This window comes from Varanus komodoensis, unplaced genomic scaffold, assembly GCF_004798865.1.
Source record: "Varanus komodoensis strain SLA01 unplaced genomic scaffold, ASM479886v1 scaffold7_3, whole genome shotgun sequence".
In the NCBI taxonomy this organism is placed as follows: domain Eukaryota; kingdom Metazoa; phylum Chordata; class Lepidosauria; order Squamata; family Varanidae; genus Varanus; species Varanus komodoensis.
In genome coordinates, this window is record NW_025336480.1 from 27,538,172 (window position 1) to 27,561,807 (window position 23,636).

A 23,636-nucleotide genomic window follows, 5' to 3' on the forward strand; every position below is an offset into this window, starting at 1 on the left:
GCACATGTCCTATTTGGGTCAATGAGAAGCAGGTATCAAAGTCCAGAGCAATCATCCAGAAATGTCAATAGGGGGCTTGATATATCACTTAGCTTTGCTTTTTGTGAAAGAAAAGAGGCATCTGAACTTTGCTTTAATATAATGATTAACAAGCAGAAAAGCATTAAGTCTAAATAATCTAAGAAGTGAAACATAGTTGAAGAGTGAGCATCATGTCTGAAAGACCAATATGCATTGCTGACTTTGAGCAGTATGCAAAGAAATTTCTTCGAAAATCTGTGTATGACTACTACAAGTCCGGGGCTGATGACCAGCAGACACTGGCTGAAAATGTAGCTGCCTTTTCAAGGTATGAAATGATGCAGATGTCTATTTAACAATTGTGCTCAAATTTAATTCAAGTGGAAACAAGAAATATTAAGCATTGAAGTGCATCTGTGAAGGTAAGTTGCTGACTGACTGTAAATTGCCCAGGGGCAACCTGACTGTTGCTTCAGAGATGTGTGTAAAACTCATCTTCACTCTTAGTTTTTGCCATGTCTATGTACTAAAGCTGCACATACCTGTGATGTTGGAGCACAATGTTCCAACAACTGTGTTGTGTCCAAAAAACAATTGAATGACTTACCTGTTTCCCTATTTGGCATAATGACTGAAGACCAGCTTTAATGCTTGTACAGCAAATAATTTTTATTTTAATGTACTTTGCAAATTGGACAGGAAACACATTTCTAAGCTCAGATGGTATGTATATGTATGTATATGGGAGTTCTTAACTCAGATGTGAAATTGCTGATGTACATATATGATCATGTTCCTAAAACCAGCCTCTGTAGTAGAGGACTGAAAAGGGGCCATCAATTTTAAGAAGAGATTTGTGGGGAATCAAGGAAATTACAGGCCAATTTTTTTTGCTGTTTACAGCTGTTCAGGATAAATTAGTGTAAAGCCTTAGAAAAGATTATTAAGCATATGGAAGAAAAAGTCTTTCTGAAGGAGAATCAACATGGCTTCTGCAAAAGTTTTTTTCCACTATTTTTTTTTTTTGAGAGTGTCAATAAACAGATGGACAGTGCTGATCCAGCAGACATGGTTTACTTGGACTTTGAGAAGACATTTGACAAAGTTCCTTGCTGAGTGGATCAGTAACTGGTTAAAAAAGCAAGCAATTTTTATTTAAATGTGAAAATCAAGTAACTTCTTAATGTGCTATTGGCTTTTCCTCTTTGTGCTTGTGAATGAACAAATGCTTAGCTCAACTGTCCTCTGGCTTCATGATCCAGAACTTCACCTCCTTCTACAGCAGGGCTGAGAGCAAGTGAAAAATATCCATCATTGCCCATTCTTGTGGCCAAAATCAGGCACCGGCTACTCTAACCCTCAGAACAAGCCACAGTAGCAAAAGGGACGAAAGGAGTGTGGTGGAGCAGCTCTGTTTTCAAATATGGCCCCTCATAGCTGTTGAGAATGAGGTGGGTGGAGGAGATTAAAGGAAGAAGAGAAAGGGGGAGAAATCAAGTGTCGTGATGGAAGCCTTGTGGAAGTCAGCCTCTGGACAAATGGAATTGGTACTGCTCAAATGGAGTGTCAAACCCCTGCTGGAGTGCTCCTCCAAGGAACTAGCACTTTCTGAAATAGGCAAACCTAGGTCTGTTGAGTTTTCTCTGCACAACAATAGTTTTGGCCTACTACATTTTTAAGAGGTCATAGCAAGGCTTTCTCACAAGGTGGTGGTGGTGGCGATTGCATTCCGTTTAATGGAGGTTTTAACTTGCACACTTACTTGTAATATGAGAACAGGATGATCTGAAATGAACCTTGCTTTTGTACGTTTTGGGGGTCATTGTTTTCCTGTGAAGCTTCTGGCATGTCTTTGTCATCCCAGTCGTTATTTTATTTTAAAAACACCATAAAAATGCAGGAAGCTGAAATTCGGGGATGTTTGGAGGAGACACCTTGTGCCAACAGCATAAAAGTATGAGTTGACAGGACTACTTATGTGTAAATTATAGCACAGACTGCGTGCCTAAAGTCACTGCACAGGGAGGGATGAGGGCTCTGTCAACTCATTCTTGTCTGCTAGCATGTTTGGGGGTAGTGGGGTTTGAGTTTGTCTGACCACAGAGGGTTTACCACTGATTCAGATTTTTCTCATAATTTTCTTCTCCCACTCAACATTGGGGCAGTCGCTGTTGCATACAAGCTCCCTTTTCTCTGGTTCTCCCTGTCCCTGTTCTTCTTGTTTATTTTGAGGATTATATTCGCCAGTGACTTCAAATGCAGCCCACTGCAAGGATGATTGTGAGAAGAAGCTCACTTAAGCAAGTGCATAATCAATACACATGTGCCTGCGAGGATGGTATCCTGAAAGGTCGTGGCATTCCTTACTTAAACTGTTGTACTTTGCTGTGCTTTATTTGCCCCAACAAATAAATGCAACATTTTGGAAGGCTCAGCCTGACCAGTAATTGTTGAGTGCCTGAGACTCCATGGAATTGACAACTTAGCAATCAGTGCTTTTTTTGAAATAAAAAAAAAGGTGCCGGAACTCACCTCTTGGGGTCAGTCATACACACACATAAACAGAGTGGTCGCCGCCGGCAGTAAGCACTGAGCGCGCGACCACACGACGGATCCCAAGCTGAGCAGCATCCCGAGCCGAACAGCGCCCTCCCAAGCAGCGCCGGCACACACGCAGCCCGCAGGCACTATTTTAATGCTGTTTGCTGCCGCCTGCTACGCCCGACAGGGCGATTCACAATCACATGGAAAAATCCGTCAAAAAACGGTGCCGGAACGCTGTTCCGGTGCGTTCTATGACCAAAAAAGAAAAAGCCCTGTTAGCAAAAATGGCGCCCAACTCTATATAGAGGCTTAAAGGTTTCTTCAGTGCCCCAGCATTGCTGGAGGCGTGAAGTTACAACTTCTGCTGACATATCCCTTGTTGTTCTACCGAGAAAACTGTTTGAATTCTGAGTTCTGTCATTCCCTGTGGGAAATGATCAAAAGAAAATAACCTATAATCAAGTCTCACTTTCCTATTATATACATGGCAATTTAATTGCCTCGACAGCTGAAACGCTGCAAATATGAAAAGGGAAGAGAAATCAAATGCTTCTGTTCCTCCCTGCCTCTTGCAATTTATGAAGTTGATCTGGCAAATCTCAGCTCCATATTGAACTAGGGATCTACCGATTTTGCTTAATACATTCCATTTCTGTTTTATGGATTGTCAAGCATCTGCTCATTGATGGAATTGGATGTTTTCCTCTTCAGAAAAGTAGGCAAAACAGTCTGCTATTATTTATAATGGAGGATAAGATTTTGCATATTTTGGTTAGGTCAAAGTATGATCAGTGCAAAGAGTGCACCCAAAATTGTTTTATGTACTAGAGACTGCTGAAAAATCAGAAATGGATAAAGCATAGGAATTTTGTTTCATTTTTGTTTTGTTTTGAAGAAAACAGCATATACATTACTGTATTTGCCAAGAACTTTCATATTTCCAACAGCTACACTTGCATAACGTGACAAAACGTGATCCACTGGAGAAGGAAATGGCAACCCATTCCAGTATCTTTGCCATGAAAACCCCATGGACAGTACCAAAAGGCAAAAAGATATGACGCCGGAAGATGAGCCCCTCAGGTTGGAAAGTGTCCAATATGCTACTGGGGAAGAGCAGAGGGCTAGTACTAGTAGCGCCAGAAAGAATGAAGCGACTGGGTCAAAGCCGAAAGGACACTCAGTTGCTGATGTATCTGGTGGTGAAAGGAGAGTCCGATGCTGCAAAGATTGATACTCCATAGGAACCTGGAATGTAAGATCCATGAATCAAGGCAAGCTGGATGTGGTCAAACAAGAGATGACAAGACTGAACATGGACATCTTAGGAATCAGTGAACTAAAATGGACAGGAATGGATGAATTTAATTCAGATGACCATCAGGTATACTACTGCGGGCAAGAATCCCTCCGAAGAAATGGAGTAGCCTTCATAGTCAATAAAAGAGTAGGAAAAGCAGTACTGGGATACAGTCTCCAAAATGACAGAATGATCTCAGTTTGAATCCAAGGCAAACCATTCAACATCACAGTAGTCCAAGTCTATACCCCAACCACTGGTGCTGAAGAGGCTGAAGTTGACCGGTTCTATGAAGGCCTACAGCACCTTCTAGATTTATTTATTTATTTAGTAAGCTTCTATGCCGCCCCATTCGCTGAAGCCTCAGGGCGGCTCACAACAATAAATAAATACATATTAAACATATAAAAACAATATAATTGGAGACGTCCTGGCCAAAGATATAAAATCAATAAATAAAGCTAACAATTCAAATAAGGTTTAAATAAAAAGGTCTTGGCCTGGCGCCGAAAAACAAATAATGACGGCGCTAGGTGGACCTCTCTGGGGAGCACATTCCATAGATTGGGCGCCACTGCAGAGAAAGCCCTCCTCCAGGTATTTACCCTCCTAATATCCTTCACAGAGGGTTCCCAGAGAAGGGCCTCTCCCACTGATCTCAAGGAGCAGGAGGGCACATATGGACGTAAGCGCTCCTTTAGGTAGCCAGGACCCAAGCCGTTAAGGGCTTTATAGGTAATAACCAACACCTTGAATTGGGCCCGGACTAAGAGGGAGTCCAATCCACCTACCAACAGGACCACCATCTTGTCTGGATTGAGCTTTAATTTATCAGCCCTCATCCAGCCCATTACCTTGGCCAGGCACCGGTTCAGTACAGCCACTGCCTAACCTGGATTGGTAGAAAATGAGAGGTAGAGCTGGGTATCATCAGCGTACTGATGATTCTGCAGCCCACACCTCCTAATGACCTCTCTCAGCGGTTTCATGTAGATGTTAAATAGCAAAGGGGACAAAATGGATCCCTGCGGTACTCCATGGCATAACTGCCATGGCGCAGAGCCATAGTCCCCCAGCACCACCTTCTGGAATTGGCCATTGAGATAGGAGTGGAACCACTGCAAGGCAGTGCCTCCGACTCCCAATCCTGCTAGCCTATCCAGAAGGATACCATGGTTGATGGTATTGAAAGCCGCTGAGAGGTCCAGGAGAACCAACAGGGACGCACTCCCCCTGTCTTTCTTCTGGTACAGGTCATCGTACAGGGCGACCAAGGCAGATTCAGTACCGTACCCGGGTCTGAAGCCGGACTGAAATGGGTCCAGATAATCAGTTTCATCCAAGAGTGCTTGGAGTTGTCCTGCCACCACCTGCTCCAACACCTTACCCAAAAACGGGATGTTGGCCACTGGTCTATAATTAGTGGCCATCTCTGGATCTAGGGACGCCTTCTTAAAGACTGGTCAGACTACCACCTCCTTTAAAGGGGCAGGTACCTGGCCATCCCTCAGAGAGGCGTTAATCACTTCCAGGATCCAGGTCCCTATCCCGTGCTTGGTGTTGTTAATTAGGCAAGATGGGCAAGGGTCCAATAGGCAAGTGGTGGACATACTTGTCCAGCACCTTGTCCACATCCTCAGGCCGCAGTAACTGAAACTCATCCATCAATTTTGGACCAGACGGCGACATTGGTATCTCCCCAGAAGCCTCTGGGTCACTAGTGGAGTTCAGCTCGTGATGAATCTGAGCGATTTTCTCCCTAAAATGCTTGGCAAAGTCGTCACAGCGGGCCTTCGAGGGTGGTACCGGATCTTTCTTAGGGCCAGGATGAACCAGCCCTTGTACCACCTGAAAAAGCTCCGCTGGATGGCATTGTGAGGAGGCAGTGGAACAGAGAAGAATTTCTTTTTCGCCGCCCTCACCACCACAGCATAGGCCCGATAATGGGCTCTTAAGTGTGTTCGGTCAGATTCATCCTGTGATTTCCTCCACCTATGCTCTAGACCTCTCCCAACCCGCTTCATCACCCACAATTCAAGTGTATACCAAGGGGAAGAGTGGGCTCTGCCTGGCGGGAGAAGACGCTTGGGAGCAATCGTGTCAATGGCCCTGGTCATTTCCCCATTCCACAGTTCAACCAGAGCATCGACAGGAGCACCAGTCTTGCCAACCGGAAACTCCCCCAGGGCCTTCAGGAATCCATCCAGATCCATCCAGCTCTGGGGGCGGACCCACACAATCGGGTCCACACCCTTACAGAGAGAAAGGCCGTTCTCGAGCACAAACCTCACGAGGAAGTGATCTGACCATGACAGGGGTGTTAGAAACAAATTCCTCACCCTCAGACCACCCTCTTCCTGCCCCGTCGAGAAAACCAGGCCAAGCGTGTGTCCACGTTCATGGGTCAGGCCTATGACATGTTGAGACAGCCCCATGGCCGCCATGGAGGCCATGAAGTCCTGAGCCACCCCAGTCAGAACAGTCTCGGCATGGAGATTGAAGTCCCCCAGGACCAACATCCTGGGAGTCTTCAACACCAGGTCCGAGACGATCTCTGTCAATTCAGGCAGGGAGTCTGTTTGGCAGAAGGGTGCACGGTACACCAACAGAATCCCCAATCTGTCTCGCTCACCCAACACCAAGTAGAGGCACTCTAGCCCCAGCCTCAAGGGGACTGGAAGCCCCGTGAGGGAGATGGATGCTCAGTAAACCAAAGCAACCCCCCTCCCCTCCCCTCCCCTCCAGGCATAGATGGTGCTGAACTAGATACCCAGGCGGGCACATTTGAGAGAGGGCGACATCCCCCGCCTCTCCCGCCCAGGTCTCTGTTATGCAAGACAGGCCGGCCCCCTCATCCACAATCAGGTCGTGGATGAGGGACAATTTGTTGTGGATTAAGCAGCAGCACTGTCAGGCCCGGGGGGCAGTTGACAAGACTACCTGGAACCCTCTGGCTGGGGGTTGACACCTGTCCCTCCTTCTTCTACGTGGACACGTTAAACCCCCACCACTGAAACATTCATTGCCCCCAACCCCAACCACACCAATGGGGGCTCCCCCGCGCTCCCCAGGTAACCCAACCGTCAACATGGCCAGGAACGACTCTGTAAAAACAAGTTAAAATACAATAAAAACGTTAAGACAATGTAAAACTCCCCATCTACCCCCAATATAACATTCCAATATAAAATTCCACCCACCGCCGAGGTCCCTCGCCAGCCCAGCCCTTGCACGGCTTTGAACGGCCTCAAACGGCGGTGACCGCCCTTTGGTCATCGCCCTTTGGCCACCGGCCCTGGCCTCATCCGGTGAGTTAAGCCGGCGCCTGTCCTTGCGCCCGCCCCCAATCCAGCATTGCTCTCACCAACGCCGGCAGTGAGGAGCAGGGCGGACGCAGGGAACTCGCCAGCCGGCAAGATGGCGCCGCCCTCCTCAGCAGCGGGGCGGCGGCGGCCACGGCATCCTCCGAACCTGGGATGGTGCAGCGGTGGCCGCAGGAGCAATGCTGGATTGGGGGCGCGATGTTCTCGGCGGCGGTGGTGGCATGGTGCCTGTGGCAGGTGTTCCGAGGGGGAAGGGGGGCCCAGAATTAACACCAAAAAATGATGTACTTATCATCATGGGGGATTGGAATGCTAAAGTAGGAAGCCAAAAGATAACCGGAATAACAGGCAAGTTTGGCCTTGGAATACAAAATGAAGCAGGGCACAGGCTGGTAGAATTTTGTCAAGAGAATACGATGGTCATAGCAAACGCTCTCTTCCAACAACCCAAGAGACGACTTTACACATGGACATCACCAGATGGTCAACACAGAGATCAGACTGATTGTGTGCTCTGCAGCCAAAGATGGAGCAGTTCTATACAGTCAGTAAAAACTAGAACAGGAGCAGACTGTGGCTCAGATCATGAGCTTCTCGTTGCAAAATTAGGCTTAAATTGAAGAAAGTAGGGAAAAGCACTAGGCCGTTCAGGTATGACCTAAATCATCTTCCTGATGAATATACAGTAGAGGTGACAAATACATTTAAGGAATTAGATCTGATAGACAGAGTGCCTGAAGAACTATGGACAGAGATTCGCAACATTGTACAAGAGATAGCAATTAAAACCATCCCAAAGAAAAAGAAATACAAGAAAGCAAAATGGCTGTCTGAGGAAGCTTTACAAATAGCTGAGGAAAGAAGGGAAGCGAAAGGCAAGGAAGAACGGGAAAGATACACCCAATTGAATGCAGAATTCCAGAGAATAGCTAGGAGAGATAAGAATGCCTTCTTAAATGAACAGTGCAAATAAATAGAAAAAAAAAACCAATAGAATAGGGAGGACCAGAGATCTCTTCAAGAAAATTGGAGATATGAAGGGAACATTTTATGCAAAGATGGGCATGAGCCTATAGAAGAGCCTAATGCTGGGAACAATAGATGGCAAAAGAAGAAGGGGACGGCAGTGGATGAGGTGGCTAGATGGAGTCACTGAAGCAGTCAGCGTGAGCTTAAGTGGACTCCGGGGGATGGTGGAGGACAGGAAGACCTGGAGGAATGTTGTCCATGGAGTTGCGATGGGTCGGACACTACTTCGCGACTAACAACAACCACAACAACAAGAACACACTTGCATAACATTTCAGAAAGTTAAAAACTGATCTGCAAGTTCATGGAATCTTCATGACTTTGAAGGATTTGGTCTGCTGAGGGAGACACAGGTCACTTGCTTGGAAAGCTCAAGTGACTTGGTCCATTTTCTCCAACATCCCTGTTGCAAAGCACCAAATGAGTTCCAGGTCAATGACTTCTGGGAGCAAATAGAGAATTTTAAAAACAGGATTCCATGCTGATTTGGGATGATGGGATACAGAAACCAACACATCTGGAGGGCATCAGGTTGGAGAAGCCTGCTTTGCACCCTTCAGCATTTTCAATGAGTCAGATACACTGTTGTCATTTTCTAGCAGGGAAAAAGTAATTTTGAATGCATCTTGGTGCCTTGTTTCCTGAAATTAATGAATCACAAATTTATCTCTGGCTACTTTTAGTCACAATCACAGCTCAGTGCTGTCATTTTTCTCATTGCTCCAAATGCTCATGTTCTAAGAGAAATCACCTCCTGCTTGGTCATGTAAATAAATTAATACTTGCATCTTTGGAAGAACTAAAAGGATGACTAGACACACAAAAACTATCTGACAATGAATGCATTGTGTCTGAGAAAGCCATTAACAGGATTGTGCAAAACTATAATAACCTTCAAGGAGGATGCAAATGGAGATAACCTTAATTAAAAGCTGAAATGAATCAATGATTACAAATTCTTTTTCTTCTTTTTGACAATGATGCCATGCTTCCTGAAACCACATTCTCCAAGCGAGAACAGTCTAACCCCTCAATACTTACCCTCTTGAAGAGACAGCACACCCAGCAGCTTCAATTTCTGCTAGAAGCACTGGTATCAAAGTAGTTCATGACATAGTCCCTTTTCAGTTGAGAAAAGAGGCAAGGAGAATGGGCAAACAATTAAAGTGCAACCCTTTCTTTGTTAACATTCAGAACCCTACCTACTTCCCCGCTTTGTCTTGGATCCCTGTCTTTCACTGTTAGATCTGGCAGAGAAACAACAGTCTTGGTGATCACCGCTGTAGAATGTCTTCCACCTCATTCCTGCCACATCTTTCCTCAGGTCTCAGCAAGCATGGAGGGGTGGTTTAAACTTCCCCATCCTTCCCCATAGGGTGTGTGTGATGGTGTAGCCCCCAGCAGTGGAAAATATTGTGCACCCCTGATTTAAAGGATCAGGCTGAGAGGGGAGAACTATAGAATCCTGGATCAAGAAAAATGTCCCAGATATTTCACCACCCTGTCCTTTGTGCACTCTCTGACAGAGTCAAATAACTTACGCTGGCAGCACAGTGGTGGCATTTCCCTAATAGCTCAGTCTCTCATTTCAGTTAAAAGCTTCAAATACGTTTATGAAGATAAAGGATTAAAGGGGCTGAGTTAATGGCAGCTGAATCATAATGTGCATTGCCTATTCCTTCTGCCATGGATTTCATTATTGGCAAGCCCCCAAAATGGCATGACAGAGGTACTAAATGAACTGTTATCGGGTATGATTGATTACTATTACTTCTGCGCTCATTTATAGCCCACCCACACATACAGATCAGCAATTACATTTAATATGAATTGGGATGGTCAAGTCTGTGGTTTATGCATGCAATTAAGGGAATCTTTTTGCATTGTTGATGATTTTGCCTTGACTGAAATGCAGTATTTTATAAGCTCTTCCCTTCTTTTTCGTTTAATGTGAACCTTATGCAACATTGATAACCTAGCTTGTAGGGCTGGGCGCCAATCTTGCTGGCGCTGAAAGAGAGTTGGACAAAATCATGGAAGGGAAGGTACTACCAGTACTGTCAAGACCCTCAGCATGGGCTGTAGTTACCTTGTCAGGACAATGATACATGCTGAAAAAAATCTCGGGCTCAGGTCCACAGGGCAATCACAATTTTTTTTAAAAAATGCACTCCTTTGCACTTGCTAATTTACATATGCTCTAAACTCCATCCTCCCATGTGTGTGTATTTTTAAAGATCCCTGTCTCCGAAGACACCCCTACTTGTAAACAGGGATGTAGAGACAGAGAAGAGGAGGTCATTTAGGTTAACCAGAAAAAGAAAAAAAACAGGCAGAAAGATTTGGGGAGAGGCAGCAGGAGGGGAAGCACATGTGGGCAAAAATCCAGCTAATGCTGGGGGATCTGACAAAGCATCAGGGGCCCTGGACCTTTGTTTCAGCAAATGCCCATGGACAGCAGGGAGGTGGGGCAGACAACCTCCCAGAGATGTGGGGCTTCCAGTCCTACTGGACCATTCCCTAGCATTGCCTCTAATCAGAATACCTGTTGCTGGGCAAAATGAGTGGGAGAGTACTAGGATGTCCATGACCTACTTGTTTGGCTTTGGGTCCGCCATGGTTTAAATACTGAACTAGACCAGCCTTTGGTCTGATCCAGGAAGGTTCAAGTCCTTACACTACAGAATTCTAAATACGAGCAAAACAATGAAGCAAACCTATTTTGACTAAACAAAACATTATTTAAATCATTCTAATATACACAAAGACAAATCAAAGCAAAAAGAATACCAAACAAAAATAATGATTTTAATATATACTCTCTGTACCAGGCATTCCATATTCAGTATATCTATTTTACATCCATAATTCTTGTATGACAGGGGTAGGCAAAAATAGACTGGTTTCTACTGTAGATCTTTGGGAGAGTTGTAGTGATCAAGAAGGGTTCCTGACTCCCAAAGTGTCTAAAAGCAGCACTGGTTAAAAAGTTCCCAAGTTCCCCAAATTAGGTTCCTAAAAAAGAATGGCTTGGGAAATATCAGGAGGGGATTTTTGGAAAAGACGTGGGAGCTTGCTTTGAGCACTGATCATGAAAACCCTGTTTCTTGATTCATAGTGTCTTTCTGTTTGCCTGTACCTGGCTCTGAGTAGCATCTTCTGGATTCTAGCCAATAAATAAATAATAATTAAAAAAACCTTCCACCTCTGCTTGTCTTCTACTCTAGCCAAGTATTACTCAATAGTAAATGAATTAAATTGATTATGCTTCAAGATGTACTTAATTATCTGCTTTATATAAAGAACCCAACTTTAATTAAGAAATCATTTTCTCTACCTCTTATTTCAGTCAATTTCACCATCTGTGCAATCTGCCCAATTTTTGCTATTGACATTTATAAATGAGGGGACCTCTTCATCTCTCCATTTGGTAGCTATAAGTATTTTCACTGCAATCTGTAAATCCCATCCCAGCTCCTGGTGCCTGTGATGTACAAACTTTTTAAACAGAGCTCTACAGCATCATTCAAGTGTGTAGTGGAATTTGTTCTCTATTCATCTTTTCGCTGTTCATCTTTTTCCTCTCAAAATTATTTTTGGACACTGCCACCAAATAGGTTGAAAAGTGCTCCTGGTTATGCATGCTGCAAGCTCCAATCCATTCCTATTTAAACAAGATTTATGAAGCCGGATTAAGTCAGATTACACTGCCATGTTACTTTAGAGTAGGGGTTGGCAATCTTGCATGTTCCAGTTGCTTTGAACTACAGCTTCCAGAATCCCTAGCTATGCTATCTGGTGCTCATGGGAGTTGTAGTCCAAAACTTCTCTGGTCCAAAGCACCTGAAGGTTTCCTACTTCTGCTTTTAACACTGCAGCTGGGAAGAAATCAGACCTGTCTTGTTTTGATAATACATTTCATTGTTTGTTGAGAAATCTGCTAGATCTTTCCATTTGATTCTGAGTTTAGCATTTGTGGTCAGGTTTCATACCTACTATGCAGAGTTTTGGATGATAACTCTTTCCATCCTTCAGCTTCATTTAGCATCTGTTCCAGTTCAGTTCACCCTGTAATCACAATTGCTAAAGTCCTATGTCTAACTATATAACTCTGTAGCAGCCGGTATTGATGCCATGGTAGGAGACAATCTCCTGTGCAGAAAGAAGTTCTAGGTTCTTTTTGAATGTATCTCATACTGCCAGTGCTGTATTAATGCCAAACATTTTTCCATCCTTATTATCTCAATATATATAATAATTAATATAAACACACACACATTTATTACAAGACCACTGAATGAATTTCAGTGGTGTGTAAGCGTCTATGTTTATGTTAATGTACAGAATGTCCTTGCCCACTTTTTGTAAGGTCCTTCCCCACTTGTGCCATGGAACACCTAGAAACTTATTCAAAAGGGGAAATAGCAGAGAGAGAGAGACAGAGAGAGAGACAGAGAGAGAGAGAGAGAGAGAGAGAGAGAGAGATCCTTGTCCCTGGTTTAAATCACTGAACCACTTTGCAGGTAAGAAGCAGCCCATTGAGTTGGACTCAAAAATCTACTGGAAACCACTGTAATTAATGGAAGTCTGGTGTAATATAGCCTACAAAATGCACTCCAGGAAATGATCTGATGGCAGCATTTTGCCCTGGCTGCTATTTCCAAAAATTCTTCAAGAACAGTCTCGGTTAGAGTGCCTTGCAGTAACCTAAATGGACAGTGACTATAGCCTGATCAGTTGTCTTTAAGAAGTGGCACAACTGGTTACACTACTATAGTTAGGTGAAGTTTGCCCTGGCTATAGCAATCACCTGAGTACCCGATAGCCCTTGGGGCACTCTCAGGATTCAGACCTACTACTTCAGAAGGAGGGCAACCCTATCCAAAACAGACTGTAGTCCCAATCCTGGATTTTCATATCTACTGACCCTGAGACTGTATGCCACTTTGCTCGGAATGAGACTCAGTTTATTGGCTCATATCCAGTTTATCACTGTTTCCAGACAACAGTGCAGGATTTCTGCTGCTCCCTTGGCATCAACTGAAAAAATAGAAATACAACTGAGGATCAGCATTAGTACCAAGACCCTACTCCAAAACTTTGGATGACATCTCCCAGGGACATCATGTTGATGTTAAACAGCAACAACTAGAAGAGGAACCCTATAGGCCAGGCTTCCCCAACCTGGTGACCTTCAGAGGCATTTGGACCACAACTCCCAGAATTCCTATCCAGCAGGGCCATTGACTGGGAATTCTGGGTGTTGCAGTCTAAACATGTCAGGAAGGCACGAGGTTGAGGAAGGCTGCTGCAGGCCAATGAGTCAAGCAGCAATGCTCCAGCACTACTCACTAGAAACATTCAGTCAAATGGGGCTGATATGACTGCAAAATGGTGCCCCTAAGCCCCATGTTCTTAGGTAAGTGTCCCAGAAGAATACCATGATCATTGATATCAGATACCACTGAGTGGTCCAGTAATACCATTCAGGACACACTCCCCACTGTCCAGTTCTTCCCTGCTGTCCAATTCACTGTAAGTCACCCACCAAAGCTGTTCCTATCCTCAAATCAGGCCTGAAACCAAATAAGAAAGGATCAAATAATCCTCTCCATCCAAGGAAACTTAGAGTTGAGTGGCAAAGTGAAGTTGTGGTTGCAGAATGGCCAATAATTATCTAGGGTTGTGAGATCTAGTTAGATCACTTCCCACTTGGCTCTTGAAAAGGACCTCCAGAGGTCTGCAGTGTAATGGGGCCATTTTTGGGGTGACAACAAATTAACCTGCTGTTTTAAAACCAGTGAGAGAAGAGACTATCCATTTGCTGTATTATCGCCATGTGTGTGCTAAGGGAACTAAAAAAAACACTGTCCTCCAATAGTTCTGCTCTTGGCAGGGAGAATTCTTTTCCAAAGTCGAATTCAGCCAGACCCCATCTCAGACAAGGTCGCGGTGCTTGTGGCCTGACGATGCTCCAGGAAATCAATTTAAGATCTCTTCTTTCTGCCTTTAAATTGAACTGGGAGAGAAAATAATCAAACCTCTGATAACCATTTCTGACACATTGTATCCCTGACTTTCCAGAAGGCTTCAGAAAATAAACTGCCCTTCACTGATGCCATAGAGGACCAGTGACAGCTTGTTTACTGAAGCTGATCACGCAGCACATGTCATTGCTTCCCTGAAGCTAGGTGTCAACAAGGTCACGGAAATGAGACTTGCCTAGCTTTCGGGGCGGTGGGCAGGGAGGAGGCAAAAGTTCCTAAGTGCCTTTTATAAACAACAGTTTCATCAAGTTATGCATGGTTGGATTTGACTGTTAACTAAAATGACCACTTCTGGGGGAACAAAGAGGTGTTGATGGATGCTTTATTAATAGCAACATAACATAGTTCAATTATTTACTCATTTTGAATGTTCTGTTGAAGGTTGTTATGGGTTCACTAGTTAGAAATCACTTTAAAGGTTAGACATGGAGTAGGCCAGCACTCCATGAGGCCACAAATCAGGTGAGGTTTCTTGGGACCTAGTCCAGCTGTTTTGGCATCGATATTTTCGAATAAGACTGTCCTGTTCTGAGGAATCCTATAAGTTGTTTGGAGATGGAAAGATGGAGATCTTTGGTTCTGTGTCATGTTGTCTAGATAGCACCTCCAGGTAACACAGCAGAATCTGTGGATGCTTCGACAGATGTTCTGCCTCTGTGGTGCAGGAAATAAAACATTTGAGCTGGGAAGTTTGAACCTCTTTCAGTCTGAGGGCTGAATTCATTCTTGGAGAAGTTCTTGGGAACACCATTTCAGCTGTGGGCAGAACTTAAGGCCAAAGGGGATGGAACCCAAATACTCACATATTTTGAAGATGCCCTCAGGGACTACATTCCATTGGTGGCTGGGCCAATGGCCAAATTGTTAGAAGCCAGAATTCTAACAATACTGGTGCAGTTTGGCTTAAAGCTTTTACTGCCAGTAATGAAGACTTCAGAGAGGCATTCCAATGTCTTAGAATGAGGGAAAACATGGAGTCAGGAAAGTGCTAAATGATCAGTGGCTGGGGAAAGGGGGTACAGCTATTGGGAGAACCTTGTCAGGCTGGATTTGGTCCATTGGCCTGAAGGGTCCATTGGTCATGGGTTCCTCACTCCTGCACTAGAACCTGGCCATTAGAAGTTCTAGCTGAAGAGCCTGGCATCTAACAGCTTTTCTCCGTGCACAGTATAACTTGCTTCCACTCTAGATCCTGCACAACAACTAGCAATCATGCAACGGCTGTGTTTCTTAACAGTTCCATACTCGTGCATTGGACAATTTTTTCAGAGTTAAATGCTTTGGATCATTTCCCATGACCACAGTGTTCTATGTAAGAACTGATTGAATTAGGGTCATCGGATCTTTGTGTTACACTATGGGCCTTGTGTGCTAAGCCAACTCCTAAATGTTGACGGCTGTCCAGTAGCTGTGCTCTCCATTTCCATTTGTGCCAGGCTGAGACTTTACCCCCGGATGCTGAGGAATGTGTCTTCCTTGGATCTAGCGACTTCTATTTTGGGACAGAGAGTCAGCATGCCTATATGTGTTGGAGCAACTGCCATGCAAAAAATGGCTCATGAAGATGGAGAAACTGCTACTGTCAGAGGTGAGTCATGACAACAGAAAGCCTTCTAAGAAAACACAATGGTGGGTTATAATTCCATGAAACATGCAGAAATGTTTCCTTCCCGGCTAAAAAACACCTTATTTTCTGTAGAGTAATTTGCCTGGCTACCTTGGCCTCATCGTCAGTATGATACATCAAAGTGTAGAAATGGGTAGGGGAAAATTGCTCACTGAGGCTTAATTGCTATTAAATAATATGCTTTAGCTTTTTCCCCAGTGAACAGCTATGTAATATGCCAAGGAAGAATACATGGATTTAAATTTAGGTTTTACTGATTACGAAGTGTACATGCACTCTCACAATGTCTTTTCACTTAGAACACATGGCATGATTTAGCTAAACCAGCCATGTTTGATCAGAACTAAGGCATAACTCTTTCTAAGGCAGCAAAGCTGCTTCACTAGTAATAACAATCAAATTATTATCTGACAAAAGACTTCTTCAGTGTCATACATGGCAAGGAGGGGGTGGTGTTAATGCATTCTCTCTTTTTATTTTTTTATGGTGCCAGGATGAAAAATGCCTAAATAGGGTTCCTGTACATGGTGGGAAACAGTATCAGCAGGGAATTGTGTCCTGCTATATTTGATGGGTTCCACCAGAAGAATAATCAAGTTATTAAGTTTCAAAAGGTAGTGTCATTACTTTTTCCAGCATTCAAAAGCCAGGATAATTTTTTTGGAGCCATGCCAAGGCCTTTGGCTTGTTAGGAACAACAACAGATAATTGCCTTAGTGCTACCTTCCCCAAACAGTCTGTAGATAAGAGCTGCTTTTGGCTGTGAGAACTGAAGCTGTTTCCTTTACTGAAACACCTTCATCTCTCTTGTTTCCCAGGGGATAGCCTCTCTTCGTACTGATAGTCTCTGAAAGGGACGAATGTGATAAAATCCATGGCACGTAGCATTGTCAAATTAAAATATGATATAAACATTAAATAAAATAATGTAAAGCAAAATTGACTAAATCTAACATGGAGTCAATTTAAAAACCATACAGCCATTAAAATCCATTGTTAAAATAATTGGAGAAAAGGTGAGTCTTTGCCGGGCACTAAAATGCTAACAGCGTTGGCACCAGGTGTACATCTCTAAGGAGCCTCTTCCAGAGGTGGGGTGCAATTGCAGAAAAGGCCTTTCTTCTAGCCATCATCCCCCTCACCTCTCCAGGAGATGGATCCCTAAGGAGATTGACCTCCTGGCTCAGTGTTAAAGGATGGGTAGGCACATATGGGAGCAGACAATCCTTTAGGTATCCAGGACCCAAGCTGTTTAGGGCTTTGTATGTAAGTAGAAGCACTTTAAATTGGGCCTGGACTTCCACTGGTAGCCAGTGTAGTTGGTATAGAACTGGCTTGAAATGAGCTTGCAGACTAGTTGATTTCCAGCACAAAGAAAGGCTGCTTTACATGGCACAGAAGAGGGACACTGCTTGCAAAGCACGTGAGACTCAATTCCTGGTGAGCACCCCATGAAACCTGGTTACGTTTACCCATGGGCTGTGACAAAGTGGACTGCAATACGGTGAGCCGAACCCAGGGAATCTGATGGATTCCCATCTGCAAAACAGATTCCTCACACATCCCTAGATAAGATCTCCATCCCTGTCCATCACTGCTGGTCCTGGTGCTCCAGCCATAAACACCTGCCACATATGTCCTGGGTTGTGAGACTCATATTGGGATGACCCATGTGCTGCTTTGAAGAAGGATGGGAGACATCTTAAACAGTCATGCAACCAGGTCTCTAGAAGCCAGCAATACAGAGGATCCTTTCTTCTTGCTTGGTTCACACTAGTTTCTTGAGTGTTCATCCTGAAGTCTAGTTCTTTGCTGCCCCAAGACAGAATCAGCAGAACCATTGATTATAAGAATATTGCAGGATCTCCTTCAACGTGCAAATAGACAAGAGTCCGGGCATGGTGGAAATGGCAGTCTATAGAAGCCTGGGAAATTCACATACAGTTATTACTTCAGGTAAACAAAATAGTTTTATTCTGTATTAGAATAATTATTGTGTTCCTATACATTTGGATAGGAAGTTGTGAACACAAAAAGGATGCCAATTCCTTTTCGTAAGATATATGACTGTGTTTGTATTGGATTCTTTATAATGAAATACATAAAAAAAGGAATGGGGCCTTGTTTGTAAAACAGGTGCAGTGTGTGTGTGTGTGTGTACACATGGACACTTACATCATCCATGGCAGCTGCTACTTCTCCAAAGCACCAGTGCTCAAAACTCTCCCTGTATTTGCTGTCTAGCCCTGCTTACTCCCTGGGGCTTAGGATGGATGTTGCAAGTTAATGAACCAACTGCTGTAAGCATGGCAGAATACTTTAAATGGGGGTTAATTAAAGAAATTCTCTCTTCAGGACAGTCATGTATTTTAAGCAGGCAAAAGCTTCTGAATCTAGAAACCCATTCTGATGCCATCACTAGCATTAAAAACAGATGAACCTTGGGGCTCAGTGACTGGCTTATACAACTGTCCTCAGTATCAAGAAAATAGTGACTTTCTTCCATTTAGAAGGCAACATGACTCTGAATAGCTTTGGCCTTACATAGTCCCAGGGTTACTTAGAGGTAATGTGCACCTTGCTTGTCCCTTTCACCTGGTTACTTCAATTCACAAGAATCCATCACAAAGCCTCCAAACCTTCCTGTACTCCTTTGATGAACTGAATTTTGAGGGCCTAACAAGCTTGTTTCCTCTACTGGTTAACTAAGGTCATACTAGTGTCATGATGTCACATGTAGAAGAATTGCTGTTGTAATCACTGATGCTTGGTAGAGGTGAAGAAATATGTGAATAAAAGAGCACAGATGTTATATTTGCCACTGGCTCCAGGATGCAGAGGGTGCTTGGGTCTACCTTCCCACCTTCCTTTCTTGAGACTGCCTTCCCACTATCTTTATTGCCAGCCATCTCTTGCTGCTCCTCCTCTTTCTCATTATCATTTCCACTTGCTTCTTGCCAGATGGGCAGCCAGTGGGCAGGCAGGCCTTAGCATCCATTGTTCCTTCTCTTACCACTGTCAGGACTGGAGCAAGAAGAAGGTGAAGTGGTGGAAGGCTCTGGCCAGTGGGCACCTGCCAGGGTCTGGGCACATGCCTACCTCTGATGTTGGCCCTGCTTATGTGGTTCCCAGCAACAGGGCAAATGGGGTTTGACATACCTCCAAGAGATGGGTGTGTGTATGTTTGTGATAGACAGAACCCAAGTGTCATTGCACAGCTACAGCTTCTCATCTTCCAAGCACTGAAGCAGCACTCTTACTTTTGGACAAGAGAGCACTGAAGCACTGCAGCATGGCGGAGCCCCCTGCTTTGCAGGCACAAGGCTCCAGGTTCGGCCCCCAGCATGTTCAGGCACGGCTAGCAAAGGCTCCTGCCTGAAACCCTGACAAAGCCACTGCCAGCCAGCACCGACAATAAAACGGTGGCCCAGTGGTTCCACTCAGCCTGAAACAGCTTCCTCTGTCCCATTTTCTTATTTCTTAAAACTAGTAGTAGATCCTAGTAGTAGTCAGACGGCCACTAGCCACTATACTCCACTTTGCCCACACCTGAGACACGCTTCTGTGTCACTTTCAGGGAAAAACAGGTCGGAGGGTGCTCCTGCGTTCATGTTCTGTCGTGGGCTTCCCATAGGTGTCTGGTTGTTCCATGTGGGAACAGGATACTGGGCTAGGCACTGATTCGGTCTGACACAGCACCACTCTTCCTATGTTTTTGGCATGACTTCTCCCTTCCATACAGCACCTTAACTTTCAAACTGCAGACTGCTGGCCTCTCTCACACACCCTCATCTGCCATGCTCCATTCCCTTCCATGTGAGCAGTGAGGCTTAAACGCCACTTGGATGTGGGCTGATGCCAGCATTGTCAGAGTTTTAGGGCGTTGGCCTCCTCAGGACCTCCAGAGGATGGAATAGAATCCTTGGGTGAAGGGCCAGGAGCAACCTATTATTCACCCAGCCCCTTCCCAGCTTTCTCTCTCCTTTGAAAGTTCACACCGCTTGCTTTACCTGGGATGTTCTTCCAGTATCACAAAGTTTATGTGAAAGTAACAGAGAGGTGAGCATCCATGCAGGCATTCCCCTCATCGTCGTTCCCTCTAAAAGGGAACTTGAATAGTCATGTCTCATCAAGTCCCTCCTAACATGAACTTGTACCTGCTTCTAAATCATATGTAAGTTCCAGATCATGTCTCTAACTCTTAAACTTGATTCAGCAATTCACTGCAAACCAGGACTTCTCCCAGAGATGCTACTATGGCAGGCCTTTTAACTTTCTCATCTACAATTTCACTTGGACTAGACAGAGTTTTCCTTAATGTCCATTTTCCTACTCTACTTAGCTATCCTCTCAAATGCAAGTTGCACATTTCCTCGGGACAAAAGAAGTCATCACTCCCTATTTGCATATTTTAAGGCAAAGGACGAATGCCCCCCAACTCTTGCTAGCTGCCACTTTGGACATCATTTGGGTTCTGTCTGCTTGCTCTCTGCCAATCTTTTCTCTGAGGAAAGGGGGCTGCTGCCATGCTATCAGCCACCCACTGGGGGTGAGAAAACACAGGAGGGCAGGTTTGTAGTTAGCTATTCCCACAGAGAGAAGAGGAAAACATCATCATCATAATCAATGATAAAAATTAAGAACTTACCACCTGCACACCTAGATCCAATTGGACAGCATACTTAGTCCAATTTGACTACTATTTTGGTAGGGAAACAAAGGCAGGGACTGATCAGGGTTTAATGGTGATCATTTGAATGTGTTTGCTTTCGCACACTTCTTTCACATTGTATTTTCCTTCCTAAGCATGCAGCTGTGTACTTACAGTGGTCCGAAATGAAAAGTCATGCATAATCAATATCCTGGGAATTGTCTGCTGTCAAAGTGCAGTAACTAACCCATGGGCATGGACTCACAGAAGGCTGTAAACTGATACATTTGTTACTTTGCACTCATCTAGCAGTTGTCAAGTAACAGCGAAGCCATGAGAAGAACTTTGCTTGTGGAAGAGGGTGGCCTGTATTATCTCATTTGCAATCCTCTAGATTTTATGTCTGAACCTGCCACTTCTCAGTGTCCTGCACCTTTTTCACCTCTTCTGAGACCACTTTGGGAAACACGCCAATTTAGTGGCTGTCCCCCTGCCCCCCCCCCCAAAAGTCTTTCTTTCAAAATTGTGGTTTTGAAAGGGCAAAACAGGGCTTCTTTTTTTACAGGGTCACATGCAGGCCTGAAATCTGGCAAACCTGGTGCAAGCTGCTGTCTTGTGTTATAACCAAAATGCTGTGGGATCTCATCAGGCTTAAACAAAACAAAATTCCCTGGGCTGCACATCGCTGTGTGCCACTGCTACAAATGATGGCACAGCATTTTTAAAATTTAGGAAATAGGGAGAGGATGCCCAAAAACCTCAGTCATCTCCTCTAGAGAAAGGCGGGCCAAAAGCCCTCTGAAAGCTACTGAATGGCCTTGAAAGTTGTATTGGTTCTAGGGAGTTTGGCCCAGCTTTACCTAACATAAATCTGGGAAAATCTGACTTTCGTTTTGAGGGGAGCAACCAATTCTAGCAGCGCTTCCAACAAAGTCTTTTACTGTGCATTGCCCTGCCTCATTCACAGAGTTTTACTGGGTGTCCAGACAAGGTCAGCGTCTACTCACAACCCTCGTGGGTTCTTCTCTGCCACAATTTGCATTGTTGTGCTTGCCACGAGAATTCATTATGGAGAAAAAGAGGGAATGGGTGCATGATGCTAGGAGGCGTCCATCTGGAAGTGTCCAAGTGCTGTGTGTAATGGGAGGAGTTCAAATGCAGCAGCTCCTACTTAGAGTCACAGCAGCCAGGTGGAGGGCTTTCCAGAAGCTGCATCTCACCATGCTGAAATAGATCTGCATGTTGTATCTAAAGGACCCTGTGTTCCTTCTCACCGAAGGAAAATAAGTAGTGGGTGGTGGAGAGGGAAACCCCATGATTATTTAGGAAATGAATTAGTTTCTATGATGGCTCCTATCATTAAGCAGATGTTCCACACGGTGGAGCTCTAATACCTTTAACAGAAAACTGTAATCCTCATCAACTCAAGGGATAGTATAATGACTATCTCTTGGGATAGATAGTTCTAGTTAATTGATGCAGTTGTATGATTTCTGCACAGCGGGGAGATTAAAGCTACATAAAGAACTGTAACTATGCAAGTGGGAGAGATGAATGACTGAGGGATAAAGGAGGTGGAAATAAATGCAGGGAAGTCTTACCTGAATGCTCCATTCCAAAGTGTCACTTTGCCTCATGGTTGTCACTTTGCGCAAAGACTGCAATGCTGGAAAATGAGTTATTGTGTATCTGGTTATAGGGCAGAATTCTTTGAAGTTGTGCTCTCTGTGCATCATGTTGTTCAAAGGATGTGTGAGCTTTCTACACACAGAAGATACTTGGAATAGTGGGAATGAGGTTTAAGTGTTTGTCTGTCAGAAGCATGATGGGTGTTCACAAGATCTCAGTAGAGATCTGAGGACATTGTCCATTATGCCCAGCAGGGGTAGCCCTGGGTCAAGGATTACAGAATTCTGCAGTGAAACTTTGGCTTCTTTACCTGGGAAAGTCTAACTGTTCTGGTGGGACAGTGACTTCATTAAGCCCTATGCGCAGTTTTGTGCATATTTAGTTTGTCTTGTTAAAGGTATTACCTGACTGTAGATTTTTTTTCTTATGGAGCAGCATGGCTTTATCTATAAGTAGAAGTTAAGTCAATAGTTGGGCTCAGAACATCTTTCCCTTTCTTCAAAATAGAAGCTCAATGGAATGCTTCTGATGGATTGCAAATACTTTGCTTATGGAGGGGGAAGAACAGAAATAAGAATGCCCCCATCAAATAGTGTGGCCACATTGACTGAGGTCCATCTATCCCAGTATTTCATTTTCAACCCCAGCATGATGCCTCTGCATCTGTTCACAAATGGCAGAAAAGGGTCGGAGGGTGGGTGGGCTCTGTTTCTGCTATCTGCTAATTGGAGCGCAGTGCAACAAAAGTGCCATTTAGCAATCATGGCCATCAGAATAGCCATTGCCCAATGAGATTTGCAGTACCCTGTTGCAGTGTGAAATGCTTCTGCTCAGGATGTCAAGCTGCCCACCGTGGCCTTTTCCAGGATACTCCTTTCTTGCTCCGCCTGGTTTTCTACTCCCTGCTCCTCTCCTCTCTGTCAAGATTCAGTCAGCATTCTGTTTCCAAACCACACCACACCACACCAAACCTTCAGATGTGTCAGAAAGACTTTCTCAAACTGCCAGTTTTCATTCTGCTCCCACTTAAACTTGGAGGACTTTATGTATAGTTTTGGATTTCCTTGGGGTGACTTTAGAAAAGGAAATGTGGCTAGTTGGGTCTGCACATGCCACTGAATTGTGCCCATTGTCTTAAAGCAGGAAGGGGCAGAGTGCAGATCAGGATCTTCCAGTAGATCTCTCAGCAATTTGCAAAAGATCAGCAAGGGTTCCTGACTCCCAACTGTCTGATAATAGCTAATTTCCAGGAGTTAAAAAAACCCTCCTCCTTGCCACCCCACACATTAGATTACTGAAGAGAATGGCTGGGACAAACCAGGAGTGTGGCATGTTCTGTGAAAGAACTTCTAAGCTTGGTTATAATATTGATGGACAAATAAACAAACAACTAAATAAATCTGTTCTGTATTATACTTTGCTCCAGGGGGTGGCCTCCTGGTTCTAGTTGAAGGTCCAGTAGATC

The 23,636-nt window shown here is 44.4% G+C and overlaps 1 protein-coding gene across 1 annotated transcript in view; it reads left to right on the forward strand.

Annotated features, from left to right (window-relative positions):
- The first annotated feature begins 201 nt into the window (after positions 1 to 201).
- Positions 202 to 23,636, forward strand: part of HAO1 (hydroxyacid oxidase 1) — a 41,696-nt gene continuing 18,261 nt past the window's right edge. The window contains exons 1-2 of the mRNA XM_044454449.1: positions 202 to 349; positions 15,701 to 15,852. Of these exons, the coding sequence (XP_044310384.1) occupies positions 213 to 349; positions 15,701 to 15,852 (289 nt within the window). The 5' untranslated portion in view covers positions 202 to 212. The remainder of the gene's footprint in view (positions 350 to 15,700; positions 15,853 to 23,636) is intronic.